This window comes from Prosopis cineraria, unplaced genomic scaffold (genome assembly GCF_029017545.1).
Source record: "Prosopis cineraria cultivar Desert tree isolate PC_DT_omini unplaced genomic scaffold, ASM2901754v1 PC4, whole genome shotgun sequence".
Lineage (NCBI taxonomy): Eukaryota > Viridiplantae > Streptophyta > Magnoliopsida > Fabales > Fabaceae > Prosopis > Prosopis cineraria.
The window spans coordinates 855,696-879,884 of record NW_026555335.1 but is presented as its reverse complement, the minus strand read 5'-3'; the positions used below and the strand labels follow the sequence as shown (position 1 = coordinate 879,884).

Here is a 24,189-nt window from a genome sequence, read left to right as displayed (position 1 = left end):
TCCTAGACCACTACTCTTCTTGTTATCACAAACTTTTTCCCATGCAATTAAATGAGTTTTACAGTTCTCCATTGTACTTCTCCAAATGCAATCTTGATTGTACTTATCCAACTTCTTGCACATGTTAACCAGTAAAAAAGAAATCTGCATAGTGTATCTAGGTATAGCCACAATGACAAAAGATGCTAGAGTAACTCACCCAGCCATGGAAAGTGTAGAAGCTTTCTATTTCAACAAATGTTTTCTCACCTTGTCAGCCACTTTACTGCAAGTCTCATGGTCAACCCTTTTATTATGTAATGGTATGTCGAGATACTTCTTAAGATCATCGTTTTTCATAAACCTAGTTGAGCACTGATTTTGTTGGTAAAAGGAACTGTTTTTTTGAAAGGAAGAGTAACAATTGAGAATCTGGGAAGAACATTATCTGTGAAAAAACAACTTCTAAACACCACCATTACATAATATAAAAATATTTTAATTGCCAATATTAAAGTTTGAGTGTAAATTCTTATTCTACGTCAATATTTTTTAAGGTGTTTATTTGTAATTCTTCTTCTTCTTTTTGTAGTACAAGGAGGTACTTTTTCAGAAAATACAAAAAAAAATCAAAATATTAAAAACACCCAATTCATTTTTAGTTGTCCAATTTAAAGGAGTTTTACTGTTTTGATCAATTGTTCCACCACAACCGGCCCTCCTTTAATCATCGCCATTTCAACGTCAGCTAAATACTATATTTAACTAAACAAATACACTCAGCTTGATCAACCAACAAAATATTTTGCTAATCTACCATAATTAGTGAAATGAATTACAAATTAAGCCGGCTATTATTATTATTATTATTAGCAGCTGTACTAAAATTCTTAAATTAAAAATTATATTTCCCCCTCCATTGATCGCAGGTTGAAAGTAGCAGTCGGGCCCAGAGTTCTCAGCCCGTGCTTTATATTTGCGGGGTCGGAGTTGCCGCTCAAGAGAGGCGCGTCCTCTCTTCCCCCAGTCTTTGCCTTCATCGGCATCATCTCTCCTGTGCTGTCAAACTATACTTTCTATCCCAAAACCCTTATTTTCATTCACTGTTGCACTAGTCGCAGCTGCCCACCATAGTTCATTTTCTCCCTTTGCTCTCTGCGCCGCCTTTACATATACGGCCGCTGCACTCAGTCGTACGCATCTTCTTCTTCGTCTTCAAACATGGCAACGTCGTCCGTCAAGTCTCTTAACAAATCCCCTGGCCGCCGTCGCTTTGTTGTAAGTTTTCTATGTCAATGACATAGTGCCTGCCGTCCACTCTGTTTGTTCATTCCAGTGGAAGCATCTGGTGATAGTTATTTCCCATCTAGTTAACAGTTTATATAGGGTGGCAACGCGAGCTAGAACCCCGAAAACTTTATGTGCCATGAGTAAAAGTTGGTTTTTGGTTTCGCAAAGATGAATGGGCTGTGTTTTTGTTTGTAATTTTGATGTTATTATCTAATTATTTATGTGGTGTGCTAAAAACCTGAACCTTTATGCATAGGAAATGCTCATGTCTTTTATTTGCAGCGATACATTTCTTGCTTCTGAGATTTGGTGAATTATCTGTTCACTTTTGCGTCCTTCAATATTGAATCTGCCCTTTCGATCTGAAGATTTTCTCATATGTATAATTTGTTCCAGTCAATTTGTTTTTAATTGCCCACTATTTAGGATTAATTGTTTGGCATATTTTTCTTTGATGTACAGTTTAAGACATTCTACGAGAGAATAGATGATATAGATATAAACGTCTATCAGAGTCTTGAAAAAGTCAAGTTGGAGCCATCGGAGGGTTCCTCCTTCTTTAGAGACTGCCTGGTAGAATGGAGGGTATGGCTTCAATTACAGAGCTGATATATTTAATTTTTTTGTGCTCTTTGCATGAAAGTTTATTGGTTCTGTTAGATGCATGCAACTGTTGTAGTATTCTAGTACTTATCACTACTCTGTTATTGATTGCATACTGTGAGCTGGAATTGGAATGGGAATAGAACGAATATTCTGTTCCAATTATATATTCCTACGAGAGCGGAATGAAATTTCATTTCTCTTATGTTCTGTGCATGGAATTGGCATATAATGGACTTGTATGGTGACTAAATGAATGAAAAAAAAAAACTAGTATTGATTCATTATTGGTTGAGATAAATGGTGAAATCACCCCTCCTCCTTAAGGGTGGATCAGTGATTCTTGTCTTTGAGAAACATGGAATTTCACAGATTATGTGCATCCCTTTCCTTACCAAACTGAGGAATCACAATTCCTTGGGCTTGGAACTAGAACTCATCCCTTAATGTATACAAACTTGCTTTCATATAAAATGTATTTTTGGAGAAAATGCTTTCAATTTTATATTCCCCCACTTTCTCATAAAATTTTTACACCTAAGTATTCTTCTTTTCTGCTATTCTCCTAAACATCTGCCACATTAGCGGAATTTCAACTTGATTAATTTCCCTTATTTTTTATACACACACCATTTTCTTGTTCATGTTTGACATTTTTTTATTTGCGTTAATTGTCATGAAAAAGGAGTTGAATACTGCTGAGGATTTCATCTCATATTATGAAGAAGTTATGCCCTATACACAAACATTGCCCTTGGTACTGTTGCACAAGGAGTCGTTAATCTCAAAACTCCTTTCTAGATTGCAATTAAAAGCAAGGCTATCGCTTGAGCCGATTTTCAGGTATGCTAGCCCTTTTACGTTTTGCTTAGTTGGGCATGCAGATTTGTTTAATGATAGAAAGGCTACTACAGATATCATTCTTAAAATTTTGAACAAGGCATCATTCTATGTTAATAGGAGAGATATATTTTCATCTTTATTGACAAAAATTTTGGTCTGTCTGACTCCTTAGTTTGCAATAGTAATTATTTAGAGCTTTATATGGTGCTTAATTGACTAGGGATTCTGTTCAGGAATGGGGATTTTGGTCGGAGTATATATGTATGCTGTAGAGGTTAGGAATGAGTTCTGTCCAATGACACAAGTCAACACTATCTAATATCAAAATCTAGTGATAAAAATAATAATAAAAAAAAATTACGTTTTGACAAATGCCAGTTACTTTCGAAAAATAGTTACTATTTGCTGTATGCTTAATTTTCTGATTCCTTAACTCAAGTAACCTTTGACCTGGATGATGAGAGACCAGGTCTTATTTAGGCCTTTTTTCCCTTTCTATCTTCTAGTGTTTTTGTGGATTTTAAACCTTCGTTTCTGCAGGTTAATTGCAGCTTTATCTAGAGATCTCCTGGAGGAATTTGTTCCGTGAGTTGCTTATCTCTTGGACTGGATTTACTTCAGTGAATTCATGCTTTTATAAGGCTTCTGTCTTCTATAATTTATTTTAAGTGTCAGGTTCCTGTATGCTAGGCTGTGATATTGGTTATGAATATCCTTTTCTGCCGTTTATGAATGTTTAGTTATTGTGGCTTCCCATGCATTTCTTTTTCTCTCACTGCTTACTTAATCACTGTGCATGTTGATTGTACTAGGCTTTTGCCAAGAATTGTTGGTTCTTTAGTGTCTCTCCTAGAAAGTGGGGCTGATCGAGATCCAGAGATCATTGAGTGGGTAAGCTATCATCTTGGTCTTTTTTTTTTCTTGTGAGGAGAATTATTTGGCTTTTCATTTTGAGACTTGGTTTTTGTCACCATTTTGGTGTGAATGCTAAAACTATGTTTGTTGCCATGCAGATGTTCATTTCATGGTCATACATAATGATGTATTTGCAGAAGTATCTAATATATGACACGTTACATGTGCTCAAGTGAGTGATGAAGTTTGATTTCTGTATGCTCTTCTAATTGAAATATTGACTGTTCAGAAAACGCTGACTAGTTTATTCATATGCATTCTTTCGTGCCATCACCTCTCTGATAGATGCCAACTTGTTTAACGTATGCACAACTCAAAATGGACTAAGATGGTTGGGAGTGACAATAATATTAATTAATAAATTATTGCTTTGATATTCTCTTAGCAAACTAGTTTGACTTAGCTTATTTTGTCTTTATCTGCTTTTATATCAGATTTTTTTTTTTTGGGAAGCTGTTGTACTCTGTATTATTTCCGCATATCTTGTTGAGATCATTGGGATATGAAATGCAGACCTGTTGCAATCTATTCCCTCACACCCACATGCGCGGGGGAATCTTTTATGAATAACACACATGAAAATTATCCTTCATACTTGCTCATTCACTAAGTCACATTCATTTGTTGCATTAACGGGATTTTATGTGGTACTATGTAGATGGAGCCTCGCATTTCCATAATGAACTTAGATGTTTGTTATCTCATTTTTCAAGTTGATGTGCATACTTATCTACATGAGATAACCTCAAAGCATGTCAAAAACTTTTATGGTTCCAAAGAATTAAATGGTAATTATATCTCTGGTGCCAAAGGGCTGGCAAGCAGCATAGTGACTTTCGTCTTTTGATCATACAATTATGTTAGCCAATCATATTTCACTAAGATGAAAAGATTTTTAAACTGCATGGTACACAGACATTATGTACAAACTTTATTCATTGCACTTTCAAGTTTCTTATATTTATTTTGTCGCTTCAAGGGCCACAGCAAAATTGAGATATTACCCAAAAGAGTATATCCAACAATTCATGGCTGAGGCTGTATCATTTGTTCTGAGAAATGCACCAGATGAGCATCTTAAGAGAGGTAGGTCTTGACGCTTTTTCATTGCAGACTAATTGTGAGTGAACTGTTTAGATCTCTTAGTGGCTTTAAGTTAATCTTTTCCTTTGTTTTTCAAATCAATTTCAGAATGTTTATGACTGTTACACTGCCTCGTAGTTTCATATTTTGTTTGGTTCTCATTCTTTTTTCCCCCTCTCTTTTTAATTCATGATTTGTGGATTCATTTCTTTAATTTTTTTGGATGCTTGTAAACCTTATAATGCTGACGGATTGGATAGGAATTGGAAGGGTCATGCTAGAAGCAGTGAAGAAGCCCTCACCCTGCAGAGAATCAGGTGTTCAAGCTCTACTTTATCATGTTATGACAGTTTCCTCATTAAGACTCCATTCAAAAGCAGAACGAGTATTGAAATTACTGACAAGCAAGGCAATATATTCTATTGGTGATAAAGATAACCAAGGCAAGCTTGTTTCTTAGTTTAAGCAATCTTTCTCTCTAATATATATCGCATATCTACATGTCCCTTCCTGGGGCCGTGCATCTATGTGTCAGTCCTTGGTCATTGGAATTCATGCATTTGTGCCTGCACGCACACGTCTGGTCAATGGAGTTGTTGGTCACAATTTTGAGGCGTTGTTGTATATGCACATGTTGATATATTCTAATTTGAGTCTGCTGATCTCTTAGGACTTCAATCATGGTTGAAGTTTTTACTTAGTAACCATTGGTTAATTGGTTAGCTTTGATGGTTGCATATAAAGAACTTGGTTTTTTTTTTTTTGGATAGAGTGTGAACTCATTGATGCTTGATTGTGGTGTATATGGTTAGACCAGAATGCTTAAAGTTTCTTCCATCTCATTTTCTTAGATAGAGTTATTTTTTTTGTCCTTCTTGAGCAAATGATTGTTTATTTATTATTCATTTAGGTTCATTGCCTTTTGTTGTCGTCATTTTGTTTTCTCTTTTCTTTTTGTATTAATATTTTTTTTGGGTAGTAAAAGACTGTAGAAAAAACTTGGGCCCAAGTTAATTACTAGCCATGTAAATGTTACCTACAAAAGTGTGGAAAATCCTGATTCTGCCAAAATGCCCTGAACTTGGTTGCAAGGAAGTGTGGTGGCCTTTATGGAACCAAAAAGAGAAAGACCATCTTGTTTGTACTTCGACTAGAAATGAACCATGCTTGAGATGTCTTACACACATTGACATGGTGAGGAGCATGAACCCACGTTTGCTTCTTCTCATCTTCATCACTAATCCTAAGTTTGCTCACTTCTCTAAATTTAGATGGCTTCCACACTTGCTTCTTTACTCAAGTTGAAGAATAAAACAACAACAAATGATTGTGGGAATTTCTCGGCATTCTGATGAAGGTTAACTAGAGTTTGATGGTGGTGGCCTCTTCATTTTGGTGTTGTTCTAGTGGTCTAGTGCCTTTTCTTTTCTTTTCTTAGTTTAGTGGCCATTTGGTTCACTGAATTAGAGGGAATGTAATGTAAAGTAAAGATGATTACCATTAGTTTCCTTAGTCTGACATTAGATATGGTAAAAATAAATTTATTTTTTATATTCATTAAATTCAAATAAAAGTGAAAGAACAAAAATGCCCTTAGAATAAAACCCTCCTCCTTCATTCAGCATTCTCCATTGTTTCCCTTCACCGTTGCCCCTTTGTCCTTCCTCCTCCATCTTCCTAATGCCACCAACATCTACAACATTTTTGTGTCCTCACCATCCTATGACAATCAGGTTCCTTTAAAGCAAAAGGGAAAGAAAGAAACAGATCTGAAACAAGCAAGATCCAAAGAAAATTGTGAGAAGACAAGCGAGTGAGACCCAATGAAGGTTGGGGATGCTAATGACTAGAGAAGACATATGAACAACTGGATTTGGAGAAGACAAATGCATGAGGTTGATATAGATTGTGGGTTTAGTTAATATTACAATTCTAGTTAAAAAATGTTGCTGACAATTGGTGTGTTGTTGGCGGAGGAGTTTTATCCGTGGAGGAGCGTTGCCAGTGAAAGATTTTTGTCTATAGAGGAGCGTCATTGTCAGAGGTTCATCAGAGATGGCAGGTCAAAAGGTACAGGAGAACCAAGGGACAAGAAGCAGAAGGTGAATGGTGACAAGAAATGAAGAAGAATCAAGGGCATGGCTGTCTTTTGCCATCATGTAATCCCAATCACATAGGTCTAATGATGTAATCCCGATTACGATTTATGTGGTAATCTTGGACCCATCATGTAATTGTTTTTCCTTGACCTTGTCTAACCAAACACCATGAATAAGGAAAATCCATCTGGATTGCATGCAATCCTAATATAGGGAATCCAACCAAACAGGCTTGCATGCAATCCTAATGTAGGGAATCCAACCAAACGGGTTATTAGGGTTTGATAAAGGGATTTTGATCTTTGATATCGATGAAATTCAATTTGATCAATGCAATATATTTACCAAACAATAATTATATAAGGATTCCATATACTTTTTTGACATACCAAACATATTTTTAAATCATAATTCCATTCTTTTTCATATTTCAATTTTAATTCTTTCCCTATTTCACTCCCTTCAAAAAGTCTACCAGCATACCAAAGGGGGCACAGTATTTGCAAGCTTCCTAGCGCATAGTTCACAACAATTAATTGGTTGAGTGTAAAAAATATTTAATTTGGTGGGAGGATATTATGTTGTTAATACATGGGTTGTGATGAGCATTTTTTGAAGATTTTTGTTATTGATCCAACTTATTATCCCTTCCTTCTCTTCTCTAGATACCTTCTCAACTTCATTTGGCCTATGATATCATGATTTGAGCACTAGTCGGCAGTTACCTTTACCACCACTGCTACCAATGTCACTGTTACTGTTGTTATACTCCTCTTGCTCCTACTAAAGAGCCTAAAACATAATAGTTTCTTTAGGCCTTGTTTGGTACATGGCTTTGATTTTTAAGGGATTGGGAGTAGTAATAAGTTTTAACATTGTGTTTGGTATGACATAGGATTTAAAAAAAAAAGACTCAGATTTATCCCAAAAAATAGGAAAAAGGCAATGTTGCTGTAATCTTTTTTCTTCTTCATCCTTTCCTCTTATGCCCACTACTTAGGTTCATCACCATTGTCATTATTCTGGCTAAAAGTGGGGATGCTTTTGATGAACCCAAATTCTTCTTCATCATTCTTCTTGTTAAAAGGCGGAATCATTTTGATGAACCCAAATTCCATTGCTACTTGAACTTACATTTTCCGTATTCATCCTCCTTAGCCACTACCTTCGCTGTCGTCAAGCTTGCTAGATTTGGACTAAGGAGGTAGAGGATTGCCATCAAGCAAATCAAGACCAAGGAAAGAGAGGGGTCGTGGTTGATCTCACTAGGTCTAAACTTTCATAACAAGATCTAAACAAATCTAGGGATGCTGACACAAACTAGCTCACCAGATCTGATCTTTCAGGATGTCGGTGACGAGAATGGACATGGAGTGAAGAGCAGATGCTGTTCACACTTCACTAGGAGTTAGGGACCCTGATCCATTAGGGAGTGACGGCAACATGAGGATAGCTGATGGACAAGAGGGCAATTTGGTCTGAAATTATGTAGTCTCTGGACTGATTTCCCAATACTAGGGGGCGGTGGCATTAGGTAATGGGATTGGGATTAAATCTCCCATTGTCTCATACCAAACATGAAAAGTTGGTATCGGCCAATCCTAGTGCCAGTCCCACTTCATCAGTCCAGCATACCAAACATGACCTTAAAGTTCAAGTTCAATGATAATAAATGTGGCAAAATTAAATAGGGATTTTTATGGTGTCCTACAACATTTTTGTCCTTATGTCTTATCTAATGTTACTTATGAAAATAATTGTGGTTACTCTAATTGGTGAAATTCTCCTCAGGATTTTGGTGGATTCTTTATAGTGATTGATGTGGCTCTTTGTAAATATAGTGAATTTTTTCAATGATTTTTAATGTATTGGTTCATTATTTTCGCTATTGTCCCCTCTCCCATCCAGAATCAAGCACTGTGCTGGAAATTGTAAAATCTATCTTTGAGAAATTGTGTGAGATGATGGAGCCCAAGGAATTGAATCAAGTGTGGGAATGCTTATATGAGGAAGTCAGAGAATGTGCTTGTACTGGAGGGATTTCGCATTTAAGATGCCTTCTATCAGTGCTAATTTCAGCTGTAAAGGCCCACAATGGGCGAAAAGTTTTGGGTGAGTTAATTTATATAAAATACCTTCGGCCTTGTAATTTGTTATTATTTATATTACTTAAATTTATGGGAGTTATTCCATTTTATTTTTAGCAATATTTGTGGCTCATCAAAATGTGTTAATGGAATAGGTTAAAATGCTGACAGGTTCCTTGAAATTCTTCTTGGAATTTGTGTTTGTGTGGCTTTTTCCTGGTTCGCATTCTTATTAGTGTGCTTATTTTAGTTGTTTACAGAGTTTGTATGCAGTTGTTCTAATCTTATTTGCAATTATGCTTGCCAGATTATAAACCTATGCTTGAACTTGTCTTGTTGCTTGTGCGGATGTACATCACAACTTCTGGCATGATCAAGTCCCAAGATGATATATCTTTGGTTATTGACAGAATTTTGAAATTAATGTTGGGTATTCTTAACGGGCTCCGCGGCTACATTGACAAGTCTTTAATATCTGAGTGTGCATTGCAGTGGGCTCCTGTTTTTAAGTTACAAAGCTCCAGGTATTGACTGGACTAATGTTTTTGCAATGTTGACATTTTCTTTTGTTTGTTTCTGTTCCTTCTTGATATATATCTATGCATATATTTATTTATTTTTGCTTGCTGCAGTTTACTTCATTTTATTAGAGAGTTGCTACTCATGGAACATTGTTTACATGCATTCAGAGGTGCTGTTTTAAGGTAACCTCAAAACCATATAAATATGCATGAATGAATTATGGCTTGGACCTTTGTAAATATGATATTTAACTTCTATGACCTGATTTTTAGTGCAATAGATGATTTGATGGAGAATTCAGAGGAAGAAGTAATATATTTGTTACAGTCCTTCTGCGAGGAAATGCAATTAAACGTACAGAAGGAAGACTTTGTGGATGGTACAAGTGCTGAAGCACTTGCAAGGATTTCCAGTCATTTGCAAGGAATCATCAATAAAGCAATAAGTTATATTGCACATTGTGAAGTATCATGTCAAATTGATGAAGGAAAGTTGGCACTTCTATGGGGAGCTGTTAGCTGCTATTCTCACATGTCAGTTGTCAAGGCCAATCCATCTTTGTTAGTGGATCTTGTTAATGCAGTAGATCACCTTGTGAAAGTTAAACCTGGTACCATCTTGATCCTTCATTCTTTGCAATATACTTCTTTGATGAACAACTTTATAGAACCTTATGCTGTTAATTATATTGATCAGAAGGTGGAAATGTTGTCTTTGCTATTGTAATTGCGGATGGGATTGATCGATACCTTGAAAAGGAAATCTGGCTCTGTTTATACATTACAATATATGCGTTTTTTTGTCTATAATAATTCTCCTTCTTATTCTCATGTATTTTCTTTAACCTTGTGGACAGTACAATGGCAGAGTTTCTCATGATTTTCTTGCTTCTGGCTCTTTTGTTGGAATTTTCTTAATGGCATATGCTGTTTGCTCAGGCTACATTGCAGATAGTTCTAAAAAAGCCTGGGAAAGCATTATAGGTGCTGCGTTAAGTTCTTACGACAGTCTATGTCGCAACAGTAGCTGTGGAGTTGATGCGACAGAGAAGTTTTTAAGTCTTGCAAAAAGCTATCGATCATCTTCACGAGTGTTGTCAGCTGTAGCTGATCATTTGGAATCCAAGTATGGGTAAGTGACTTCGTGTTTGTAATTAAATGTTTGTAGACATGTTTGCCTGTCTTCTTTCTGTGTTTAATATTCAGATTTTGTAACTTCTGTTTTTGACAGTCAAAGCTCTGTTCTTATTACTCTCTCTATTGAACTTTAGTTCTCCTTTAGAAGAAGCTGGCTATAGAAAAATTCATTCAGAGATTGAAGAGAGGATTGACAGTGTGGTGACCATATTTGCTGATAATCTGAGCCATCCAGACAAGGGGATTCGCATTTCAACTCTCAAAATACTCTGTCTCTACAAATTCCCGGATAGGGAAATTCCTTCAGCAGAGCAGATGGCCAAGAAGAGAAGGAAAACTGAACTTTCTCATATTTCCAGCGCAGATAGAATGCCAAGTAATGTATGTATCATGTGTTCCAAGCTGTCATCTTTTTACTTCAGCTTCTAGTTATCAGAGCTCTAATTTTGTTGATGTAACAGGTTCTTCAGCTCCTTCTCTCAATTGAAACAACTCCTATTTCAATTGCTACCAGCAGATGCATTCAGCGAGTGATTTCCAAGATCCAGATGGACCTATCTGCTGGAAGGATCTCTGAAGTTTATGTACCCCTTGTTTTGAATGGATTGCTTGGCATCTTGAATAATCGTTTTAGTTACCTCTGGAATCCTGCGTTGGAATGTCTTGCAGTCTTGATTAGTCAACATTTTGCACTTGTGTGGGATAACTTCGTGTGTTATCTTGAACGATGTCAATTGATATCACAGACCTTTTCGGTGGTAGATCATTGTGTGAATGTTGTATTGCCTGATAGGCCAACTGGTATTGTCCAACTTGATGAATACTTTTGGATGCTATATTTATTTATTGAAGTTTGTCTCATGCATAGGTGCATGTGTAAAAGAAGAAAACTTTCAAAGAGATGGAGATGCTAGAACAGTACAAGGCATCCTTCTCGAAAAGTTAAACTTATCTATATGCAACAGAAACACTATGTTTAGAAATGATGTATGCAATTAGTTCTGATCACTGAGTCTGACTTGTTCTTGATATGTTCTATAAATATTGCTGTTATTTTAGTTAAGGTTTTACACTTAATTTGATCAATCTTTTTTTTTTTTTGTGGCCAACTAATTAATAATTTTTTTTTTTGCTTATAAGTTATGTAAGTTTTGTCCTTACAGAAAATGTTCCAATCATTAAAGGAAAACAGGGAAATTCACTATGTTGCTATTCATGGTCATATAAACCATACAAAATAAATTAAAAAATAAGTGAACGAGAGATGAGTATAAGGAGTGGCATTATCATTGTGCTTGGCTTTAAGCTTTAGTTACTAATCTGCTTTCTTTTTGATTCATTATTTAAGCTCATTTGTTTCTCAGGTCTCTGTGACTCTTTCCAACAATTTGTCAATTGTGCTTCTGATAGTACACCTTGTGTGACAATCTTGTCATTGTTGCTGCAATGTTTACAAAAGATTGCAACTGTTGTTGAATCCCGGTCTCGGCAATTCATACCTTTATTCCTAAAGTTTTTAGGATACAACACTGGTGACCTTGTGAGGTATATATGTGGTTGATTTGGTCCCTTTATCAGTACGTTTTTTGAAGTTTGAATATGATGTTTTACTCAAGTTACCTAGTTTTAGAGTTTGTTTCTTTGTTATACGACATTACAGTGTGGGATTGTTTGACAATCAAGCTTGTAAAGGCAAAGCATGGAAGACTATCCTGAAAGAATGGTTAAACTTGTTGAAGCTGATGAAAAATCCCAAGTCATTTTACTGGAGTCAATTTCTTAAGGAGGTTTTGCAAAACAGGTTGATGCACACTTTTTTGTTGGGCTATTTGACAGTTTTATCTTGCTCAATTTCATCTGCCTCGTCAGTTACATGCATAGTTCATGTTGGATTTTTTTTTTTTTGGCTACTTAGCGGCTGTATCTTGCTTAATTTCATCTGCTCATCAGTTACTTGCATACTCCATTTTGGAGATCACCCCTACTTAAGACATTATTTTGTGTCCTTTTGGTAGGCTTATGGAAGAAAATGATCCTGAAATTCAAATGAAAGTTCTGGATTGCTTGTTGACCTGGAAGGATGATTACCTTGTACCATATGATCAGCATTTGAGAAACTTGATCACTTCAAAAAATTTGAGAGAGGAATTAACAACATGGAGTTTATCTAGAGAAGCTGGCACCATTGAGGAATGTCATAGGATGCATCTTGTTCCATTAGTTATACGTCTTTTGATGCCAAAAGTCAGAATGCTAAGGGAACTTGCTTCTCGGAAGGTATATCTAATATGAACTTCTGAGTTGGTTGCTTTCATTGGCCTCACACTGAGGGTTTGATTATTTGAATGTGCATTTCATATGGCTAGTTCTAAACTGATCATTCATTATCTTTTTATCTTGACAGAATGCAAGCATATATCATCGGAAGGCTATTCTGCAATTCATTGCTGAAGTTGATGTCAATGAGCTGCCAATTTTCTTTGCATTAATGATAAAGCCATTGCAGATAGTAAATAAAACTGATGGACCTGCCAAGTTGTTTTGGACTCTACCTGGAGGTTCTGTTAGTGAGTTTCAAGCATCATCTTTGTTAGAGTATTTCACCTCAGAAAGTATAGCAGGGATTTCCTTGAAAAAGAGATATGCTTTTCTGCATGTTATTGAAGATTTCCTTGGAGTTTTTGATGACTCGCACGTTAGACCTTTTCTTGATCTATTGATGGGATGTGTGGTTCGGGTATTGGGAAGCTGTGCATCAGGTCTTGACAATGCAAAATTGAATGAATTCCCTTCAGATCAAAGCGATTCTGGAACTAATTCATTTTCCCAAAGGGAAAATGTCACTCCAGTAAATAAAATCCTGGTAATATTTTGATCATTGTCAATGCAGAATATTATTAGTTTTGAGCTTTTCTCATTTAACTTTGATAACTAATGAATGATGGGTGCCTGAAGTTGGTCTCAATAGCGGTAAGACCATGCATATATCCATAAAATTAATTTAGGTATTATCCCTTTCAATATTTATGTCGAAGTTTTAGTGGGGGTTGTGCAACTAGTTGCTTTCTTGCTTATCACAATCTTACGGTTTTTAGTTTCCCTCTTCAGTGCCATGCTTAATGGCTCAAATCACTGTCCCGCTAGTGAAGTATGAATCTCCTATGTGGACATTCAGCTTGACATTCAAACATGCCTGTATGGTAAACCTTTCTGCAATTCGAATGAATTACAGCAATGTGAAAGAGAAGTGGACTAAGCTCCATTTTGCTGTGGCATGGCTGTAGTTTCTGGATGACTATATGTCCCCATCTAATCTATTATTCTTTGCTGGAGACTTACCCTTGAGGATGCCCGAAAAAACTTGAGACTGCAAAAGATAACAAGAGTTATATTTAAAAAGGAAAACTCTAAAATGGAATTTTAACCACATCAGTCTGACGTTCTATTCTATCCAACATTTTTTATGGCGTTATTTATTGTCCTTTCCCTCATATACATATATATATATATAAATATATATTTTGGGTGAAATTTCCCTCATATTTTATAACTATAAGTTTGTAACATTTAACTTCGTAATTATCAGCATAAAATTCTGTATGGGAGTCTATTATTCTTTTTCTCCCTTGTAGTTTTGCTTTGTTTTGTTTAATTTCTTTTAACTTTGAATTTATATTTGCAGACCACCACAACTTTGAAGCAGTTCAAGGATATGAGATCTTTGTGCCTGAAAATTGTTTCATTTGTGCTTAACAAGTATGAAGATCATGAATTTGGTTCTGATTTGTGGGACTTTTTCTTTGCCTCAGTAAAACCTTTGATTGATAGATTCAAGCAGGAAGCTGCTAGTAGTGAGAAACCGAGTTCGCTCTTCTCTTGCTTTTTGGCCATGGGTAGAAACAATAATCTTGTGGCTTTATTATGCCGGGAAGAGAGTCTTGTTTCTGATATATATTCAATTCTCCGTGTCAAATCAGCTTCTGAGGCAGTTATAGTTTGTGTTCTAAAGTTTGTTAATAACTTGTTGAACCTTGACAATGAATTGGATGATGAAGAAAATCCTGCGCAAAGAGTTTTGCATTCCAACATTGTGGGACTTGTAGACAGCTTGTGTTTTCTATTTGGAAACGATACTGCAGCCAAGAGGTATGAGCTTGTCTTACTGATGTGCCTGTGTAGCGAATTTTAAATATATCTGCTATTACACATTGCTTCCATTATCTGTTCTAAATATGTATACAGCTGAAATTTCTGGATGTTTTATTATTATCTAAGTTTGTGAGATCATATATCCTGCCATTTTGTGTGAAATCAAGTTCCTGTGTTATGGATAGTGCATGGTCTTTGTAGTTGAATTTGCACTCGAGGTTAAATATTTGAGATGTAGAGAGGAATTATTTCCTAAAAGCTTGGCCAATGATAAAACATAATGGTGTTGTGCAATCTACGTAGCCTATCTCACCTGGTAGGATAAGGCTTGTTGTTGTTGTTCTAGTTAGAGAGGGAATATAATATCCCTTGATTACTATATTTTCAAAGCTTTAACTGTAAATGATCATTTACTCTTCCTGATAAGATTGCAAAGGGGAAAAACAACAAAAAAATATTTAGGAAATGTATGAACATGAAACTAATTGTATTAATAATTAACAGATATAATGTCCTTTGATTGCACTGGTTCCATATTGTGTTGCAAAGAAACAGTTTCCATATAATCATTAAAAAAAAAATCAGATGAGAGAATTGGACTTGGAAGTTGAAACTCAGTTCCCCACCCCCCTGTTTTTAATGCCAGAAAGCTGGTCAAATCTCCTGGGGAGATGGTGATAAACATTTTAAAATTTTTACCAAAGTACATCAAGGATGCGGATCTGGCAAGGCATTTTGTAGATATTTTGCTTCTGTTCATCGAGAAGAAATCCCTTACTTCTGGTGAGTGCCTGTCATATATTCCCTGGTTTTTTCTTCCCCCAGACTGGATTGCTGCTATGATATTGAAATTCTATTTTTTGTTGTAGATGCCTGTGCTGAGGTTTTGCAAGTCATTCAAAATTTCATACCAATACTAGGAAATGGTTGTGCTACTAAGATTCTGAATGCTATCTGTCCTTTATATGTTTTGGCGGAGCTGGATATGCGGTTGAGGGTCTGTGATCTTCTTGATACACTTGCAGCATCTGATATGTCTATTCTCTTAGTGGTAAATTTTGCCCCTGTCATTTTGTCTGACAGAACTCTATACCTTGTGTATTTCTGTAATACTCTGCTATTTTGATGCAATGCAGGCAAAACTTCTTCGCCAGCTGAATGCAACAGCTTCTTCGATGGGTTGGCTTAATCATGATGCAATTCTTGAGGCTTATGAAAGCATTAATTCTGACTTCTTCAGAAAAGTTGAGGCTGATCACGCATTACTTGTTTTGTCCCATTGTGTGCATGACATGTCATCTAAAGAACTGACGTTTGTGGTTAGCGCCTGTAGTTCATTGTTGTCCTTTGTTGATTTTTCTGCCCTGATCTTTAATAAAGAAGGAAACAGTGATGGAGAGTTGTCTGTGATGAGAGACACTGATGGTTGTTGGACAAGATCATGCATCCAACGTATCACAAACAAATTTCTTTTGAAGCATATGGCTGATTCAATGGATGGAGTACTTTCTGTTAGGAAGGTATTCTGTGTTCTTAATTTTATTCATTTTTATCAAAATATTATAAACTTGTGCGATATAGATTTTCAAAGTGATATGAAGTTAGATATGTAGGTGCATATGTCAGCAAAACTTTTGCTTCTCTCCTCTTTATCGTCATAGTGGTTCTTACCTACCCTTCTTAGTTCCATCCATTGTGAGATAGGGTGATTAGACCACTCACACTCAATTATATCTTGATTACATTCTTGTATTTGTTTTGTTTAATTGTTCACATTGAAATAACCAATGCATTATCACTTAATCCTCTATTTTTGTGCTTTGGCCAAAAAAATCCTGTTGCAGGGATGGATAAAATTGTTGCGTCAAATGGTCTTGAAGCTTCCAGAAGTGTCAAACTTTAAATCGCTTGTGGCTCTGTGCAGTGAAGATGAAGAAGTAGATTTTTTCAATAACATTGTTGACTCAAAGGTATGTGATAGGACCCGAGATAGGTAGAGAGAAATATGAAATTAGAATTTAACTTTATATATTAATAAAAGAACAAAGAATTGATAGAAGAAAATAGGAAGAGTAATTCTATTCAGATAATATAGAACACGAATCTCACGTTATATTTTTTTTCAATTGCCACATTTAGGAGAATCTTCAAAGGACTCAAAAGTCTGTTTTATTCATGATATGCTAGCTTTTAAGTTCCTAAACATATTTATAATGCTAAATGTAATCCAAAATAATTGAATATATGAATAAAATCTAAATAACTAGATATCTAGATAAATATCTGCATATTTGAATAAATATCTAAATAAAATCTAAATAATACTACTAAATATAAAATAACTAAAATGAATTAAAAATAATATTTATTCCTAATATTTCTTTAATTCCCCAAATCACTCATTATCCCACTTTAATCAGGACTCTATTAGTTTGTTTCTGTAAAAATGTGCCTTTTTCATGGTTGGCGCTCTTATATCCTTGCTTTTATTTGTTTATATAGGCTTGGAGTTTTCCATTTCCAAATACATTAAGCTGCACTCTGTATTTGGAGCTCCTATTTACCTTGCATTCAATTTTTTAGCAGACTGCATTCATTTGTTTGCATCGGATGGAATGTTTTTGCTTCCAAACATGCGCGTTTAACAAACCTTTTTTCAAGCCTAAATTATTCCTTGTTTTTTGCCTTTGGCATGAGTATCCCCTGTAATGCTTATTTCTTCATTCTTTCAAACTGTTTTACTTGTTATTCAGTTATTATTTTATATATTTTCATAGGTCTTTAAAATGATGCTACATTTCTTAAATCATTTCATTTGATACTGCAGATGCATAGGAGAGTAAGGGCTTTGTCACGGTTTAGAAATATTATCAGTATGAACAAGATGTCTGAGGTAATGACTTTGTGCTATTATATGGATAAATAGTTTTCTAGCATTGAATATAATGTATCATTGGTTTATTCTAGGGTATCATCAAGAAAGTGTTTTTGCCTCTCTTCTTCAACATGTTGTTTGATGAACAAGAAGGAAAGGCTGAACATATGAAAAATGCATGTATAGAGACCATAGCTTCTGTGGCTGGTCAAATGGAGTGGAAGTCATACTATGCCTTATTGAACAGATGCTTTCGGGGGATGTCCAGCAGTCCAGACAAGCAGAAAGTGTTTATTCGGCTGATATGCTCTATTTTGGACAGATATCATTTTTCAGAAATCTCTCACCCTAAAGAACCATCATTGGGCTCTGATTCTGATTTTGGGACTGCTGTCACTTCTTCGTCTGCTGCCTCAGGTGACTCTGGTAATTCTGTTGTGGACAGAGAGATACAGGCTTGCCTGTCTGAAGTTGTTTTCCCAAAGATACAAAAGCTTATAAATTCTGATTCAGAAAAGATCAATGTGAATATCAGTCTTGCAGCATTGAAACTACTTAAGTTGCTTCCAGCAGATGTAATGGATTTGCATCTTTCAAGTATTGTTCATCGAATTTCAAACTTCTTAAAGAGTCATCTAGAGAGCATTCGTGATGAAGCTAGGTCTGCATTGGCAACGTGTTTGAAAGAGCTTGGATTGGAATACTTGCAATTCATTGTAAAAGTTTTGCAAGCTACCTTGAAGAGAGGATATGAACTTCATGTGTTAGGTTACACACTCAATTTTATTTTATCTAAGTGTCTTTTGAATCCAGTGAATGGAAAGTTAGATTACTGTTTGGAAGATCTTCTTTATGTGATTGAGATGGACATTCTTGGAGATGTTGCTGAAGAAAAGGAAGTGGAAAAGATAGCTTCAAAGATGAAAGAAACCAGGAGGAAAAAGTCATTTGAAACCTTGAAATTGATAGCCCAAAACGTTACATTCAAAAGCAATGCATTGAAGCTTCTTGCACCAGTGACAGCTCAAACGCAGAATAACATCACACCAAAAGTAAAATCAAAGTTGGAAAATATGCTGCAGCATATTGCTACTGGTATTGAATGCAATCCATCCGTAGATGAGACTGATTTGTTTATTTTTATTTATGGCCTTGTTGAAGACGGGATTAAAGGTGAAATTTGTAAGCCTGGAAATAAATCAATTAACATGGTTGATAAGCCTTGTATTGATTCTAATAAAAAGTCTACAAGCCGTGGAGTTGAATTTGGCTCATTATGCTCGCATCTTATTAGGGTGTTTGCTCTCAGAATATTGCATAAACATATGAAAGGTATGAAACAGGATATGAAAGATGCAAATATTCTATCTTTACTAGATCCTTTTGTCAGGATACTGAGTGAGTGCCTGTGCTCCAAGTATGAGGATATTTTGTCTGCTTCCCTTGGATGTCTTACACTATTGGTAAGGTTGCCCTTGCCATCCCTTGAATCCCAAGCTGAAAGACTAAAGGCTGCCCTTTTGAACATAGCACACACTACAGTGAACTCTAGTAGTCCTTTAATGCAGTCATGTTTGACGTTGCTGACTGTGCTTTTGCGGAGCACCAAAATCACACTTACGTCAGATCAGCTACACCATCTAATTCAGCTTCCATTGTTTGTTGATCTTGAAAGGAATCAATCTCCTGTGGCCCTTTCACTCCTTAAGGGTATTGTCAATCGCAGGCTTGTTGTACCTGAAATTTATGATCTTATTACCAGGGTTGCTGAATTGATGGTGACAAGTCAATTGGAATCAATTCGCAAGAAGTGCAGTAAGATTTTGTTGCAATTTCTGCTTGATTATCGTCTTGCAGGAAAACGCTTGCAACAACATCTAGATTCCCTTCTTGCAAACCTAAGGCAAGTGATCTAGAATAGCCAATGTGAAGGTTGGTTATTGTAGCTATTTTGTCCCTGTATTTTGTATGGTTATGAATATTTTAATCTTTACAGGTATGAGTATTCAACGGGACGGAAATCTGTTCTTGAAATGATTCATGCTGTCATAGTCAAATTTCCAAGAAGTGTTTTGGATGAGCAATCACAGACATTATTTGTCCATTTAGTGGCCTGCTTGGCCAATGACAATGATAATTCTGTTCGTTCTATGAGTGGGGCTGCTATAAAGGAGCTCATTGGTTCAATAAGCCCAAATTCATTAAACTCCATACTTGAGTATGCTTTATCTTGGTATTTGGGCGAGAAGCAGCAACTTTGGGGTGCAGCTGCACAGGTAATATCCTCATAATTATATTGTGTTAGGTGCTCAAAATAACAAAAGAAAATAAGAGAAACAAATTTAAGATGATATAGAACAAGAATCTCGTTCTATATTTCTCTCAATAGCTACGTTTAGGAGAATTTTTAAAGGGTTTAAAAGACTATTTTATTCATGATATGCTAGTTTCTAAGATGCTAGGCATTTTTATAAAGTCAAATACAATTGAAATCTAGATAATTAGATAATTAAAATCTAAATTAATTCTAAAGAATTAAATATCTAAATAAAATCTCCTGAAACCTATCCTAAATAATATCCAGATTCAAATCAAATAATAACAAAAAAATAAAATCAGATTTAATTTATTTATTTTTTGGTTGCTTCCTTCTTGAATAAGGGAATCTTATCATATTGTCAATCATTACCCAGAAAAAACAAAAAACAAAAAACACCCATTCACCTTATGTTTCTCTGGTATGTAAGAATCAGATGCATTAGGTGTTAGGAGCAACTGGGGAGGATTTAGGGATGCTTTCTAGGTAACTTGTAGTTCACTTATAACTGAAGGGTGTAAGTGTCTTTTTTGTTCTCATCGAATTCATATAATAGGTAGAGGGGTTTTGTTTTATGTACACTCCCATTGTCTTTCAAAAACTGCTGTACTGCTTTATTGGACAGACCTATTTTGCTTTAAACCTATTGGTGTGCAGTTTAATTGTAAATTCTTTTCTGGTTTGTCTGAAAAGCTTTTATTTTTGCACATATTTCTATATGTTCTTGAGTTTATCATGTATAATGACATCTGAATATGTGGGTACAGGTTTTGGGGCTGCTGATTGAGATATTGAAGAAAGGATTTTATAGACATGTTAATTGTATCTTACCAGTGACTCATCGCATCTTGCAGTCTTCCATAGATGTAATCACTGATAGGGAGGTTGACTTTGCGGATTCTATTATTCCTCATTGGAAGGAAGCATACTATTCTTTAGTTATGTTAGAGAAGCTGATTCATCAGTTCCGTGAGTTATGCTTTGCTGGGGATCTTGAGGTAAATCACTCATCAGCAATTTTTTAATGGATATGAGGATGTATATAATAAATAGTTTACCCAAAAAAAAAAGGATGTACATAATAGTATGCATAAATGCGCTCATTTCAATGTTGTAGTTAAAATTCCCTTTTCCTTTCTTTTCCCTTTATTCCCTTCAATTCAAATATACCCTTAGTTGTCACTGTCATTGCTTTTAATTTTGTTCCTTTTGGAACTTCCCCCCTTTAAAATGAAGCCAGTTTCTTAAAAGGCTTTGCCATGGGGAAGCAACATTTGATACACATTTTGATTAGTCTCGTTACTGTTTAGCTCATCTTTTAATTTAAAAAGGTATGTTTCTCCTTTTAAATAACTAATAAAAACATATTTAGAAGAAAGATAATTCTTTTTTAAGAGAAAAATTTTTAGCTGGTTGTCGGAAAGAAAATCAGTTTCTGTTTCAAAGTCAAAACTCCAAATTCCTGGTCCTCTCACTTGATTTTTTCTTTTTTTTTTTTTTATAACTTAAAAGCAGTTTGTCTTGGCCGAACACAAATTAGTAATAAACTGGCTTTTAAAAAAATTAGCTGTATTTTTCTTTTTCACAATTATGCCAAATAGGCTCTGTTTATGTTTCTCACGTGTAAGTGGACAAATTTCAGGTTATATGGGATGCGATATGTCAGATGCTTTTGCACCCACATTCATGGATACGCAACAGATCGGTCCACCTTATAGCCCAATACTTCACACATGTAGTTGATGCTTGCAAAGAACATCAGAAGTCTCTGGCAAATTATTATCTTATGAGTCCTAGTAATCTATTTCATGTAGCTGCTTCACTTTGCTGCCAACTTAAAACTCCACCCATGGATGATACCGATGCCAACCTGATGAACCAAAGTATCGTCTTTGCCATTTGCGGGGTCCATTCTGTAATGGGACTAATTTCACCTGTAGATCCTGCTGCATTCTGGTCTGCTCTTGAGCAGCACGAGAAGGACCGGTTCCTTAAAGCTTTTGACTTGCTTGATTCAAGGAAGGGAAGAAACTTGTTCTTACTTCATACATCTTCTGTACATGAACAAAACAACCAGCAGAGTGCAGATAATCTCCAACATGTTCTTGTCTCAGTACTGCTCAGGAAAATGGGGAAGATTGCCTTTCAAATGGAAACTTACCGGGTATGTATGCAAGTTATGCGAAGTCCCCCCTCCTTTTTTGTGTATAACCTTTCTCTTGACAAATATGCCCAATAGCTGAAGTATTTGATTTTTGAGCGCAGATGGGAATAGTCTTCAACATTTTTAAAAGTGTAATGTCACAGATTAGTCAGGATGACGTTCTGCATTATGCATCTGAAGTCTTACTACCTCTGTATAAGGTCTGCGAAGGATTTGCTGGGAAAGTAATCCCTGGTAAGTTCCTTTCTTGTCTTCTTTTATTCAATCTGGAAAAGTAGGGAAATAACCAAAATTTGATTGTTTCTACGTATATTTTTCTATTTTCTGCGCGCCAGACTCCCACTTTCAGCTGAAGTGGTTCTGAGTTTATCTTTTATGGAAATGAGCAATGCATCTGGAGTGCAGGCATGCTCGGTCGGGAATTTTTCAGTTAGAAAAAGAGAATCACTATTTATGAATCCCTGTGTCTTTGTTTGTTATGCATTATACAACAGGAAGAAGCCTTATGCTATTAGATGGGATCAGCTACATGAATTGCATTACACCATTGTGCTCTATCAACAACTAAGCTTTTAGGATAACATATTTAATTGATTAATTGTATGCCCATTACCAGATAATGTGAAACAGTTAGCGGAAGAAAGCCTTGAGAAAGTGCAGAACATTCTGGGGACCCAGAACTTTGTGCAGGTGTACAACCTTATTGGGAAGAAGCTAAAGGCAAAGAGAGATAAGAAGAAACAAGAAGAAAAGATCATGGCTGTCATCAATCCAATGCGAAATGCCAAGCGCAAGATGAGAATTTCTGCCAAGAATCGTGCCAATAAAAAGAGAAAGATTTTGACTTTGAAAATGGCTAGATGGATGCATTAATTGATCTCAACTTCAAGATCCATATTCTTTTGCAGGTCAACTGCAGCTTCCCATTTCAGCGTAATGCCAGTTGCATGTTTTTTTTTTTTTTGACCAAAATGCTAGTTGCATGTTTAAGCGATGGTTTTTTTTAGAATAATTCTTATGATTCTATTATTGTATATTTTATTATTTTCGATCATTTTTTGGATGTTGAGCACTGTATAATACCGTTTGCGGCTATTAATGTAACCTTGGCGTTCGGTTTTCAGTGCTGATGAGCAATTTAGACTATTCAATTTTTTGATATGCACGGTTCATATTTATCGGTTTTATTTTATATTTATTAAAATAAAAATTATAAAATTTTAATAAATTTACCTTATGATCAATCTAAACAATGTATATTATCTAGATAATTTAATTTAATATTATTTTTTAAAATTTTTATAAATTGACTATTTAGATATACTCTGGTTAGTTTATGTTTAAAGTTTTTAAATTATAATTTTTAAAAATTTTTAAACTGTCAGTTTGAAGATTATCTTTATTTTTTAATTTTAATATTATATTTATTAAATTAAAAATCTAAAAATAGTTAATTTAAAAAAATTAATATTAAATTGAATTATTCAAATTAAATTTTCATTGTTCATGTTAATGATAAGATGGATTTATTAAATTTTTATAATTTTTTCTATTAAATATTAAATAAAAATAGAAAAATAAAATTTATAAATGTGGATCATTTAGATTTTCTATTTGGACGGTCCAAATGCCTAACCAAAATCAGACGCTGTGCCTTGAGCATTTCATCAAATATGAAATGAAATTTCTCTTGTTGGTTTTGTGAAAAACATTCATCCATAATCACTTGATATACGTGTGAGAATTTCGCAGATGCAATTGAGAGTTTCTCGCTTCTAGACTTCATTATTACTTGTACAACTGGGAACTATTTGATGCAATGCATGGGAGGAATAAGCCATTGAGGAAATACGAATCTAAAGTTGACAATAATGATATAGATTAGATTGAATTAGTCAGTCGCATGCTTCATCAAATTTATCAAGGAATGTTTGATTTCACTAGTCGAGAGAGCTGAATTAATTTATCTTAAAATTTTTAATTTGAGTTGCAGATATGCAATAGTATTAAATAAATATATCAAAAGCATTCCGGAAATATGCCATTAATAATAATGATGCCACACAATGAAAATTTGGATTAATTTGAGCAAGAGGTAATGATACCTTTCTAACAATATGCAACTCC

General features: G+C 35.1%; 1 protein-coding gene across 2 annotated transcripts; it reads left to right on the top strand.

Annotated features, from left to right (window-relative positions):
- Window positions 1-964: 964 nt before the first annotated feature.
- Window positions 965-23,185, top strand: LOC129310027 (U3 small nucleolar RNA-associated protein 20). 2 transcript variants are annotated; one of them, XM_054951834.1, is made up of 31 exons: window positions 965-1,257; window positions 1,732-1,854; window positions 2,558-2,715; window positions 3,256-3,300; window positions 3,528-3,606; window positions 3,729-3,802; window positions 4,610-4,716; window positions 4,974-5,156; window positions 8,721-8,924; window positions 9,207-9,423; window positions 9,532-9,603; window positions 9,694-10,031; window positions 10,360-10,552; window positions 10,692-10,938; window positions 11,019-11,358; window positions 11,922-12,102; window positions 12,218-12,358; window positions 12,573-12,834; window positions 12,962-13,420; window positions 14,240-14,703; window positions 15,353-15,489; window positions 15,576-15,757; window positions 15,843-16,226; window positions 16,551-16,676; window positions 17,534-17,599; window positions 17,674-19,484; window positions 19,578-19,857; window positions 20,666-20,896; window positions 21,541-22,062; window positions 22,164-22,296; window positions 22,679-23,185. In XM_054951834.1, the coding sequence occupies exons 1-31, from the start codon at window positions 1,201-1,203 to the stop codon at window positions 22,933-22,935; spliced, it is 8,073 nt and encodes a 2,690-aa protein (XP_054807809.1). In that variant the 5' UTR covers window positions 965-1,200; the 3' UTR covers window positions 22,936-23,185. The 2 variants fall into 2 exon arrangements, with proteins under 2 accessions (XP_054807809.1, XP_054807811.1); XM_054951836.1 differs by lacking the exons at window positions 965-1,257; window positions 1,732-1,854; window positions 2,558-2,715; ... (5 more) ...; window positions 8,721-8,924; window positions 9,207-9,423 and having other exon boundaries at window positions 9,549-9,603; window positions 9,702-10,031.
- Window positions 23,186-24,189: the final 1,004 nt, after the last annotated feature.

Bases quoted from the DNA above. Each gene is read 5' to 3' on its own strand.
- LOC129310027 (XM_054951834.1), top strand. From the start codon at position 1,201: ATGGCAACGTCGTCCGTCAAGTCTCTTAACAAATCCCCTGGCCGCCGT. The intron at 2,716-3,255 runs GTATGCTAGCCC...TCGTTTCTGCAG, and splicing joins TCGCTTGAGCCGATTTTCAG to GTTAATTGCAGCTTTATCTA. The intron at 12,103-12,217 runs GTATATATGTGG...ACGACATTACAG, and splicing joins AACACTGGTGACCTTGTGAG to TGTGGGATTGTTTGACAATC.